The 12,677-nt window shown below is 45.3% G+C and overlaps 1 protein-coding gene across 8 annotated transcripts in view; it reads right to left on the bottom strand.

The window, feature by feature from the left end:
- Positions 1–12,677, bottom strand: part of SNX11 (sorting nexin 11) — a 79,950-nt gene that overhangs the window by 53,368 nt on the left and 13,905 nt on the right. For 5 of the 8 annotated variants that reach the window (XM_069237536.1, XM_069237534.1, XM_069237539.1 and 2 more), the window contains exons 3-5: positions 9,326–9,412; positions 7,828–7,928; positions 7,504–7,602 (exon numbers count right to left, since the gene is read on the bottom strand). In XM_069237536.1, the coding sequence (XP_069093637.1) occupies positions 7,504–7,602; positions 7,828–7,928; positions 9,326–9,412 (287 nt within the window). Of the gene's footprint in view, positions 1–7,503; positions 7,603–7,827; positions 7,929–9,311; positions 9,413–12,677 lie in introns of those variants that run through there. The other 3 variants (XM_069237540.1, XM_069237541.1, XM_069237542.1) reach the window with 3 other exon arrangements.

Raw genomic sequence — 12,677 nt, 5'->3', positions numbered from 1 at the left:
AAAGAGGATTACATCACCTACTGCAGAAGGCAAGAACATAGCCAACTCCTGCTTTAAATTGGAACTGGACTCAGCAGATAGCAAGCAGGCAACTTGTTATAGGCACATTCCGGAGAAGGCATATGTGACTATGCATCTTGGGGTTTAAACCAGAGACTCGGGCTAATATTGTGGACATGCCCCTGACAAGAAATCAACTGTTTGGCCTGACTCCGGAGGCAATGAAAAAGGCAAACAAGACTGCCAAGGCCATGGGGGCTCTGCAGGACTACAGACCCTCCTCTAAGAGGGAAATCACATCTGATAGGGGCATTGGGACAAGAGAGGCCCAAAGACAAACTGCAGGCAGTCAATTCTCACAGCCCACCCCGTGGCAGCAGCAACAACACCCCAAAAGCCTTCATTGAGGAATACCAACTGAAGCACCTCCTGAGGAGCTGCCTCAGCTTCATCAACCCTAACACATACACAACACTTGTAGGGGGTGGCTAAAGGACTTCTTAAGTATCTGGAAGTCCATTTCCACAGACAGGTGGGTGTTAAACATGCTAAGACAAGGCTATTTTATAGACTTTGTACAGAAACCTTTACAAAACCACCTGGGATACAAAAGAAAATAATTACAGCTCCGACAAGCAAAAGTGTGAACGCAGCTGTATAAAGATGCCATAGAAACTGATTGTTAGACCTGGCAGCTTTTTGGCGTTGCCTTCTGACTGCCTGGTTTTGGACTCTGTTTTTGCTGGTTATTGTCTCTGCGCACTTTACCACTGCTAATCAGTACTAAAGTGCAAGTGCTCCCCATCTAAATTATACTGGGGATTGGTTTATCCATAATTGGCATATTTGATTTACTGGTAAGTCCCTGGTAAAGTGCACTAGAGGTGCCCAGGGCCTGTAAATCAAATGCTTCTAGTAGGCCTGCATCAGTGGTTGTGCCACCCACATTAGTAGCCCTGTAAACATGGCTCAGACCTGCCACTGCAGTGTCTGTGTGCGCAGTTTTAAACTGCCAATTCGACTTGGCAAGTGTACCCACTTGCCAGGCCTAAACCTTCCCGTTTACTACATGGAAGGCACCCATAAGGTAGGCCCTAGGTAACCCCATGGGCAGGGTGCAGTGTATGTTTAAGGTAGGACATATACTAGTGTGTTTTATATGTCCTAACAGTGAAATACTGCCCAATTCGGTTTTCACTGTGTAAGGCCTATCTCTCTCATAGGTTAATGGGGTCTGCCTTTAAATATCCTTAAAGGGCAGATTCCCTTTGAAAGCATATAAAAATGTGGAGTTTAGGGTCTCTGAACTCACAATTTAAAAATACATCTCTTAATGAAGTTGGTTTTTAAATTGTCTTTTTGAAAATGCCACTTTTTGAAAGTATGCATTTTCTTGCTTGTACCATTCTGTAACTCTGCCTGTTTGTGGATTGTCTGTCTGGGTCAGTTTGACAGTTGGGCTGTTTTGCACCTCTCTAGACAGTGACACAAAAGGGGTCGGTGTAGCCTGCATGTCCTGATGAGCCATCTGAGCTAGAGAGGAGTGGTCGTTCACACGTGAAAGGACTGTGCCTGCCCTCACACAATGCAGTCTCCGACCCCTTGGTGTGCGTCTGGGGCCTGGCCTGGACAAGGAAGGATCTTGCAAACACTTGAGACTTTGCTTTGAAGTTTGCCAACTTCAAAGGCAGAACTGTGTATGGGAAGAAACCCCAAAACCCCAGACTTTTAAAATCTTTCTGGAACCAAGAGGAACCTCTGCACCGGAGAAGAGCTAAAGAACTGAAGGAGGAGTATTGTCCCTTTGCTGTGTTGCTTTTCTGGACTGGCCTGCAGTTGCTGCTTCTGCCTGAAAAGAGTGCAAAGGGTGAACTTGCTGTGTGTCCTGCTTGCGAAAATTCTCCAAGGGCTTGGAATAGAGCTTGCCTCCTGTTGGAAGTCTCAGGGACACCAAAGACTTCAGTTTCCTCGACCTGCAACACTGGGAACTGTGTGTTTTGTGGTGTTCAAGAGGAGAAACCAAAGCGACGCTGGCCTGCACTGTGACCTGCCGATACCACACGGAGTCGCATTGCCCCGCTACGCACCACGACCCTGGTCTCCCCGACGCAGTCATTGGACGACTTCACAGAGCCGCTGCTCGCACTGCGACCTGTGGGCCCCGCACTCCGGCCTCGCCTGCTCACACAGCAGTCTGGTGTCCCCGACGACGACGCTTCTGCTGACACCGGCACAAGCACCATAGACTCCTGCGTCGTCACCAGGCATCCTGCCTGCATCGTGGCCTGTGGACACTACTCGTGAGGGTCACGAAGCACCATCCTGCACCGCTGGCTTGGGCCTACTGATGACAGCGCTTCAGCAACGACGACGACGCTGCCTACACCGAGACCTGTGGAGACCGCACGTCGCATCGCCCTGCTTCACACACAGCTCTGGTCTCACCTACGCCACTGGACGCCGTCCCCGAGCCGCTGCCTGCACCGTGACCTGTGGGTACCACATGCCGTATCGTCCCGCTTCGCACTGCAGCCCCGGCGCCATCCATGCCGGCGCACCTGGCTTCATCAGCCTGGAGTTCGATCTGCAACGCGTGTGACCTCAAGGGCCCGACGACTCCTGCACCGACTCCGGAACCAACACCGCGACATCAGCCACGCCGCTCTACGGGGTTCACAGCGAGGATCACGATGCCCTGTAAATCCAAGGTACTGTTTGCGGGTCTTCCGGACACCGTAGCTGGCCCGCAACACTGCGGCCAGCCTGAATTGTTGGTTTTGTTGATCATGAAGTCGTGATAGCCCCAGGTGGAGCTATTGACTTCAAGGAACTGTATTTTTGAGTAAATCTTTTAGAATTTATATTCTTATTACTGTATGTTGGATTTTTATCGAATTTGGTCTTGTTTTATATAGATAAATATTGGCTATTTTTCTAAAACTGGTGTGGTGTCCGTTTGTAGTGTTTTCACTTATTACTGTGTGTTATGTGCAAATGCTTTACACATTGCTTCTGAGATAAGCCGGGCTGCTTGTGCCAAGCAACCAAGGGGGTGAGCAGGGGTTATTTGAGCAGGTATCTCCCTTATCCGGACTAGAGTGAGGGTCCCTACTTGGACATGGTGCAAATCAACTGCCAACTAGAGACCCCATTTCTAACACTGATCTGCTCAAAGAGAGAAACCTGTTCATTCTAGTTCCAAAGCAAGACTGGACTATGCAACCGATTCTAGATCTTAAGTTTGTGAACAAGTTTTCAATAATGCAACTGCTACAAATGCAACCTAGCAAGAGGGAATACCACTGCTAAAAAAGGGGGATTATCTGACAACAGTACATCTAAAGGACACCTATTTTCACATCCCCATATGCCCTGCTCACAGAAGATTCTCAGGTTGGAGATGAAGGGAATACATTACCATGTTCAAAGTCCTACCATCTGCATAAAATCTGGACTCGGGGTCTTCACCAAGCTGCTAGTGGTAGTGGCACGACATCTCAAAAGAAAGACCATACACTTCTACTCTTACTTATATGGCTGACTGGTGAATGTGAGCACACTGAAACAATGTCAACTTGACCTGGAAAAGATGGTTACCCTTTTACATGCACTGGGGTGTTCAGTAGTTTGGGGAAAATCATCTCCCACTACAGACACTTCTTCGCGGTGGACCTGGACACTGCTGTGGCAATAAACGTAAGCTTCGCACTCGTATAGCGCACTACTCACCTGTTAGGGTCTCAAGGCATACCGCTGTGGAACCCCTCCTGGCTTTTCCCTGTGAGGCGCCGACTCCTGGGCAACCCCCAGGGTGAAGCCAGGCATCCAAGCGCTGTCAGGGCCATTGTGGAGATTAAGCAGCTATTGCCCAGAGTTACACAGTGGGACCCATTTTTTAGATTAGGCACCGAGGCGAGAATTACCAGGTCCAAGGGAATTGAGCTCAAAACCCGCCGAGGCAGGAATTGAACCCTGGTCCCTGGCCAGATCTCTACATCAGGGTCTGCCGCTCTAACCATTGTGCCACACTTCTCCACTGGCCTACCCAACTTCAAGGAGAATACAAGCAATGCTAAACTAATTTGTCTTTACCATAAGTCCCACATCTCTGACAATGAGGACAGAAATGAAACGATTGGGGGGGGGGGGGGGGGGGGGGGGTAGGTGCTGTGTTCCACACCGGAAGCAATCAGACATATCAACTGCCTGGAACTAAAAATTATTTTCCTAGCACTGAAGACTTTCTAAAATCAAGTGCAAAACAAGACAGTACAAGTTCTAAAAGACAACACAAGAGTAATGTTCTCAACAAACAGGAGGGAGCAACATGTTACCCACTCCCAGATCTAGCGCAAGCCATTGCAAGGAACATCTCCTAGATATCAAGCCATTTTCCAGTAACATAAAAAACACATGTAGGGGAACTGAAAAGATAGCTGCTCTCACAAGTAAGAGCTAAAATAATATATAAAAGACACAATCACTGAGGAGGAGTTCCACACACAGACCTTTTTGCACCATCAGAAAATGGAAAATGCCGGTCCTTCACATCCATGCAATACCACCCCAATCGTACTGGAATTCCCTATAAGATGGTGTGAGGTATTTGCATATGCCTTTTCTCCAGTGTTATTGATTCCAACAGTTTTGGAGAAATCCAGGACATCCAACAGGACACTGATCTTATTAACTCCTACGTGATCTTGACAGCCCTGGTTTTCATACCGAAAATAACTGTCAAAGCAGTAGTATGTAAAGATACCTCTGCATAAGGACACCCTAACAATGCAGTAAAGGAGGGTGTTTCGTCCAAACCCAGGGGAACACCAGCTAATGGCTTGATTGCTGAGTTAGCATAATTTAGTCATTTACACTTACCCGGGAAAACACTGAGCATCATCAAAGGGATACATAGACCATCCACCATAAATACAATGCAATAAAGAGGGAAAGATATTTAATATGATGCCAAGCTAACAAGCTTAAAGAACACATACATCAGGACACAGTCCTCATAAGCTACCCCATCCACTTAAATGACTAAACGGTCTTACATCTCGCCCAGGGTATACTGATTAGCTATTGCAGTGTATCTGACATCTTCTCAATCCCATTAGTCAAACAGTTCATAGAAGGAACTAAAAGACTCCTTCTTGCCTTCACTATCAGTACCTCCTTAGGGGAACCTCAATCTGGTGCTATCTGGAAAGCACCGTTCGAGACTATGTACAAGGCTTCAATTAAATATCACACATTGAGATAGGATGAGCAAACTTGAAGCACTCACAGTAAAAGAGCCGTATGTTTCCATACACAGATTTTTTTTTATTAAGTGCTTCATTATTTTAGATTGGTATGTACGAGATATTAATGAGCATTACTATTTCTGATAGAGTTGACATACTCTACAACTGAAGGCTCAATCTTGACATGACTAAACTATACAGACACATTAAACAAAAGAAACCATAAGAAAGTAAAGCATGGTCAAACTTGTTCAATATATTCAATTGTCCAAAAGATTGGCTACTACATACTTCATTGCATGCACATATTCCTTTGCAAGGGGGAAAAGATGTCTGCAATTTCAAGAATTCCTAATTCACGGCCAAAGCACAGCATGTTTGAAAAACCACAAATCATGCAGGTACAATCCGTACAGGGTTTCCACCAGGTCAACTTGTCTGCGGTCACCTAGGGAAGCCCAATGTCCTCTTTTGCCTTTAGTGCTATCATAAGAGCACCCCACATTATTACTAATCTCAAGATGCATGGAGGGTGGAGTTTCGCCCTCTGCCTTTGCCCACTTCAGTAATTCCCTGGTCAAGGTGTCCAACTGAGGCCCCTGTGCAGAGCTATCTTTTGGCCAAAAGCCATGCAAAGTCAGTGAATCCATCTTCCAGCTATGCAATCTTCACTCTCCTTTATAATCCCAAAATGTTTGCCTCCAATGAGTGGGGGTGATACCTATCAGTCACCTCTGGCACTAGTACACCTATGGATGCCCAGACTGGAGAAAGCCAATACACATGTGTCACCTCGGCCTCTGGTCGATGACATCTTGGGCATTTCTCAGGGACATTGAGATAACCATATGCAAGCATAAGGTGACAATGGGAAGAAACCCTTAGAGTGGTGTCACCTTTTAAATTTATCTGATACATAACCCTACTGGTTTTCTTCCAGAGGACTTCCAATGCAGCTAAAAGAGCCTTACACACTTTGGATGTCAGAAGAGCAAATATGTGTTACATGCAGGTTACACAAGCCATTAAAAAACATACAGGTCCTCATATGACACTCAGCAAAGGCCTTAGATACAGTAGTAACTAAAATACTATTGCTGGATGGATGGTACAGACCACTGAACTATGCTTCTTGTTAACCAACAAGACAATGGTGACCTGACCAAGGGCACATGCAACCAGGAAAAAAGAAGCTGCTCTAGAGTTTAAGGCTAAAGTCCCCATGCAAAACATCTGATCCTCAGAAAACGCCTTAACAGCAGTGGACGAAGCACTACTGAGAAATTTATTTGCATCCACTACCTCTTCTAACCGTCTTTTACAAAGGAGGTAATACTGCTAAATAGACTGTGCAGAATGGAGATCTAGAAGAGATTTCATGTTGCAAAAGAAACCAGTTACTTGCCTGTTAAAAAATGGTTTTGCATCTTTAAGCTCTTCTAGAGTCACATACAACTCTCCCAGCTACCCACTGAAGAAAAATAAACAAATCTAAGATGGATGGCATTCACAGGGACGTTGTGGGCTTACAGTTTCCATCATACTACGGCTCCGCCTATGTCAACGCCCACTCACAACAGAAAGCGTTTTGAAGACAAACACCTCGAGGCCCACCCGCGAGAAGGGTGGACAGTTGAAAGCATACAACTCGAGCTACAATACCATTAGTACAGGTTAAGTAACTGCTTTCATATGGGGTAAATTTTAAAATTTGTGCACTCATTTTCCTAAATGCACTAATTTTTGCAGAATTTTCAAAGCTGTATTTTTTTATATTAAAAAAGGTACACGACTTTTGCTTTAAGGTTATACCTCTGACTTTATAACTTGTTCAGGGTAGGCTGAAGTTATATCACGTAAGGAATTTCACACAAAAAATAAATTCCCTCTATTAAGAATATTGCAAAATACTGTCTCGAACATAGTCACAAAGGGCAGTCACTCATTAAGACAAAGCAGAGTGTGCATTAACTCCCAGGTGCGAGGAGATACGGAGTTTTCATTCTGCTACTGCTACATGTGCTGTAATCCCAGTTATCCTATCTCTTAAGGCTCCAATTTTGGTACAGAAGAGAAGTGTTTCAAAGGGAGATACTGATTTATGCAGAATCATATTATTTGTAGAGAAGTGGGAGATTCTAGTTGTAGAATGAAGGCATCCGCAGCCTGGCTGGCTCGACAGTTGGACATTCAGCCAGGAGCCAACCCGTCCTGCCTAGGCACCCTTTAAAAAATGAACTGGATTTGAGTAACTCACTGTTCCAAGAACTGCTGGAGGCCCTGGCGGCGCTTCTCGATAAAGTCCTCATTGTTCCCCATGAAGAAGGTACCTTTTCCTGGGAGTGGCGGCACTGGCCTAAAGGCAAACCGCAGAGTAAATGTGAGGTCGAATATCAGAAAATCCCAATAATAGCAACAACAAAAAAATCCTAGCCAGGTAGAAGTGAAAGTTAAAAAAAAATAAAAATAGGAGTGGAAGAAGAATGCAAGAATCAGAAAGAAAGAAATGCAACCCCTACCTACCCGAACCCCTTGATCCATTCAACATGCACAATCAAATCAAGAAAAGAGGATTGCTTACACTAAACCTGCATTTTTCTGAAGCTGTTTCCTCAGCCACACAAACTCTCGGTAACGTCGTCGGACGCAGGAAGTCTTGGCAGTGAATGCCTTGCTATTGGTCTGAAAGACATGTGCCAGGATTAGAGCTTGTGTTCTTTAGATTCCTCCTTATAACATATACTCTACATCCGTGCGTCATTTGCCCCTAATTTAGGTGTATTTTGTACACAACGAATGACACCTTAAAAGAAGTGCTTCACCGCTGCTGACACTGATCCCTCCTATTCCAGGTTTTGTACTGCTCTCCCCCTCCCTCCTCACAGGACATCCACCTGCTGACACTGTATTGTGTGCCAAATGAGTACTAACAAACTCTTATCATCTGCTCGTCCAGTAGCTGACACTGCATTGTCCTGTGATGCCGCTACCCTCATTACGGAGAAAAGCAAAAAAGGTGACAGATGAAAATGTGAAGTAATCTCTGTCACTGGTTATTCTGGACCATCATTTTCGCGCACTGTGCCACTTCAGGCAAGAACCACCATTTTGCAAATCGAGCTTGTTTCTCTTCATTAGGAAAAGTCCAACCAACCATAACTGCTGGCTGCACCGTGTCAATCTCCTACTGAAACTGCCAGGTCATGCTCACTCTGGATGCTGATGCTGACTAGAGACTGCTCATGAACGCCCCCCGCCCCCAATTTGGCTGCAGGCATAGCCCTAGCCAGTGATTGTGGTCACAATCCCTTCAGAGGCTGCCAGCATTTCTTACTCCTGTATCCCCTCCACCTCTACCAACATCTGTTGATTGTGTGTTATACTATGATTGTTGTTGCTTGGTTGATTAAATCTGCCTCGTCTTGCACTCTCCTTGACTGCTAACACTGCATCACTCTGTATCCCTGCCAACAATGCATCTTGTCATGTACCCCACATGCTGCAGACAATGTTTTGGGTTGTGTAACCCAGCTGTTTTGCATCACCTGGTCTCACTAGACTGCTCATACTCTTAGGCCATCACTGCTCATGATACATCACTATCGACAATACCAGAGCATGCCAACACTGTCACCCAAGTGATTTTCAAGTACTACCACAGAGTTGTCTTCAGCACCTGCTAGATCATATTTCCTGCCTCAGTAGCCCTTCTAATCCCTGACCTGCAGGCACCACTTCGAAATGTGGCCCTCAGATGATGGTGCTACCTCGATGAGCACCCAGTTGCTAACAGTGCTTCATCAGGTACCTCTCAGTTGCTGACATCATCTTGTCCTGTACACCTCAAGCTGCGACCACTGCCTTATCCCCCAGACCCACACCACTGCCTTGCCCTATGCCCCTGGATGTGACCACTGCTGTGTCTTAAATTTACACCCTCGGCTTCTGACATGGTTCTGACCCTCCCCCTCACTCCCCGGTTTCTTACACTCCCCCATCAAAGTGCAAACCTCTGCCCCCAGCCTCCTTGAGGCAGTCATCTCACAAGGGAATAGACAGGCATACCATTTCTTACTCACATGCAGGAATATTTTATAATCCACGTACGAATTCCATGATCCTTCATTCTGTACACGTGGGTCCTGTACACGCACAGTGATAAACTCCTAATACAGAGATAGAAGGTAGACATAAGAGTAGTTCTCCTTAGACAGCAAATAAACTCACAAAAGGTATCTGCAACAGCTGAGTCAGTCTATAACCATATGAAAATATACTGGCTCAAACACAACCACTTACGCTGGAACAACAACACAGGGACCATTACATTAGCACAGCACAGACCGAGCCTTTCATTGTAAACGCAGGTATACCCAAGCATATCAGACTAGGAGACAGTAGGAGAGACAGAAAATGGATCCACTTGCCATGCCGACTGAATAACCCTGCTGAGAATCAGTGTTAAGACTGCTCGTGTTACAAGTTCTGCTGCACAATTTCGTATGTCTGGCTAGCGTAATGCCAGTGATGTTTCAACTGGCTGTAAAATATTTACCAAACTACTCCGTTCACATTGTCGGAAGCATCTAAAGAAAATGCTAAAGTTCTTTCTCAAATTCCGAAATCCATCACGAAACATGAAGATCAAACTAAAAGAGATATGCAGAACTGGCTATGAAGTCTTAAACTGAAATGTGATGTCAGGTCAAAGAGGCAGGGATACATACATAACGAACACAGTGCATTGTAAAGTTTGAACACTGCTCAATTTGAACCGATATATACACACAAACACCCCCCTCCATATAGGGGTATTAAATCATTTTGATCCGTTTTAAGCTATCTGTCTGGGATTTGATTTACTGGGTTTCCTGTTTTATTGATGCCCTTCTGTATGGGATAATGCCAGAGGAGGCCTAGCAAAAACTTTACTGATGACCCACTGCCACTCCCTTTTCTTTAATTAAAAATACAGAAATGTTTTCAGCATGATGTTGGTCTTGGTTGTTCAGGGGCATAGTAGATGCTCCTACTGGCCACAGCCGGTCCCCAACCTACCACCACGAGGCAGAAACAGACCAGGGGCTTTAGCTCTATTAATCTGGGTAATTTACAGATGTGGCAAGAGGGGATGCCTTTTACTGAAGTGAGTGCTTTTTATAAATCTGCCTGTCTTAGATGGAAGAAGGGAACACAGTTGAAAATTTACTTGGAAGAGAGAGGCAGCACTATAATGGATTATGCTGTTACTTCTTATGTGGGTCATGAACAGTCGTCTTGAAAGACAACAGTCTGAGTGATCACTGTCAAATGATAATAAAACTTGTCTTAAATATGACCACTTTTCCCACTACAGATCAGATCCAAAAGGTTTGAAAAAATTGTGTGACAATAGGCCATGCGTGGATAACAGCTGTTTTTCTGACTTGATATTATAAATGTTGATCAGGGTGTAAAAAGGAATTGTAGGCATACTGCTATCTTTCTTGATACAAGAGAGGATGTGAGAAATCACAACCCTCTTGGCAGGGTTCTTTGTCTGTTTCTTTTGATTTAACTGCTGGTACTTTGACTCTGCCCACTGAGAATTCATTAACCAAGTTCTCATTGCATGAATTACCCATAAAATATGAAGAGAGATTGTTAAGACTCCTTACGGTTGCGTGCAGTTTTAAATAAATGCACTGTATTTCATTTTTCAGTTGCAGAACTCATAACCTGCCGTTCTTTTGTACTGAGATAGATCAGTTGAGCCCTGAAAAGGGGGGTGAACTTGTTATATTTGCAAGAATCATGACTGTTGCAACACAGAGCTGAAGATGTGTGTGCATGGGCAGAGAGGACATAGTGAAAGAATGTGTATGCTTCAAGGGGATATACAGAGATGGGGTGGCGAACTGAATAGAAATATGACTTGGATCTGTTTTTCGAAATGGAGGTCTGTTCTCAAGAGAGGAGCATACGACCAGAAGTCACCCTATAAGTTTAGGTCCTGGCTTATTCAGGGGGTAGGGAATACAAATGGGCTTTTGTGAGAGCACCCCCTCTTCATCCATTAAGGTTGTGATCATTTGAAGGCCCTCAAACTGATTGCTCATCAGATTAGATTCTAGCCTTGAGGCATCTGTCGTAGACACGGGAGGAGGTTGGGCATTGAGATGAGAGCAGGCACTTGTCCACCTACCTTATGGTGCCAATGATCAGGAGTGGAGAGATGCCAGCAATCTTCACATACTGTGAAGACTTTCCAAGAAGGTGCTTCGAATCTTTACATGCTGCGGGGATTATCTTTTGGGAGTACGTGGCACTAAAGTATTGGACAGATCAGCCCGGCAATATCTGTTGCAATCTTCATTTCTGGAGATGGGTTGCCATCCACCCAGGACTTGTGTGTTTATCAAAAGAAATGTCGCCTGGGCTCTTTACTTCAGTGCAAGGGACAGGAATGAAAACACAGCAGCCATTGGGACTGGACCGAAAAAACTGTATGAGAAAGGGCCACCTACTGCTCACATCTCCAGGATTTTATTTTTAATATTAAAGAGGATCAGAGTGAACTGAATTCCTGATGCCCCCCAGGGTTGTAGAAATCTCACTGGAAATGACGCTCCTAGTGAAATGCCCCAGTAACTAGTTGGCATTGGTCCATTTCATCTTGTGAAACTGACCAGTAACGAGTGGACTCTGCCTGGACTGGCCCATGCAAAGATTCTTTGGTGGAAGTGCAACATGGAAAAGGGGTGGGGGCAGAGCCAAACCTCCCTCACTTATGGTGTCAAAGGACGGAGCACTCACTGGACCGAGGACTCTGTGGTCCGCTCCCCGCCCCCATCTTAGAGAAGGCACAGTTTACTCACTGCACTATGAAAGCTGGCACCCCATCAGCAGCTATAAAGCAGGCTCAGGGCTCAATAACTCTCTTTGCCCTGAGACATTAGCCAGGAAAAACCCCAGAGGACTTCTGTAGAAACTGTAAACTGTGCCCGGCTGTATAAGGTGACTGACTCTCATCCATCCCCTCTGGAAAGGCAGCCTGGGACTTAAAAGTCAGCATGTGCTCCTGGGGTAGGAGGAAGCCTCTCGGGACCCCTTGCTAGTAGCAGGCAGAGCTTTCAGGGGCTGCACATGCAGAACTGAGAAGCGTAAATTGGAACGGTTACTTTGAAATTCTTTGTTTTAAGTTAATGATTTTTTGTATTTTAGTTCTTATTTCCACAATACAATATTTTTACATTTGTGCTGGTACTCCTGATCCCTCATAAACATCTCCCTTCTGCAATTTTTAGCGGGATGGGGGGGGGGGGGGGGGCGGTAGAGTAGGCTCTCTTAAAGAAACTGTGTTTGCCAAACTAGGAGCCAGATTTGCATTGTTGAGGGGAGAATTTGCTCAGCCAGGCAATCCATGTTCCTATAAGAAAAGATACAGGAAAG

Source organism: Pleurodeles waltl, chromosome 6 (assembly GCF_031143425.1).
Source record: "Pleurodeles waltl isolate 20211129_DDA chromosome 6, aPleWal1.hap1.20221129, whole genome shotgun sequence".
NCBI lineage: Eukaryota > Metazoa > Chordata > Amphibia > Caudata > Salamandridae > Pleurodeles > Pleurodeles waltl.
This window is presented reverse-complemented; position numbering and strand designations above follow the sequence as displayed.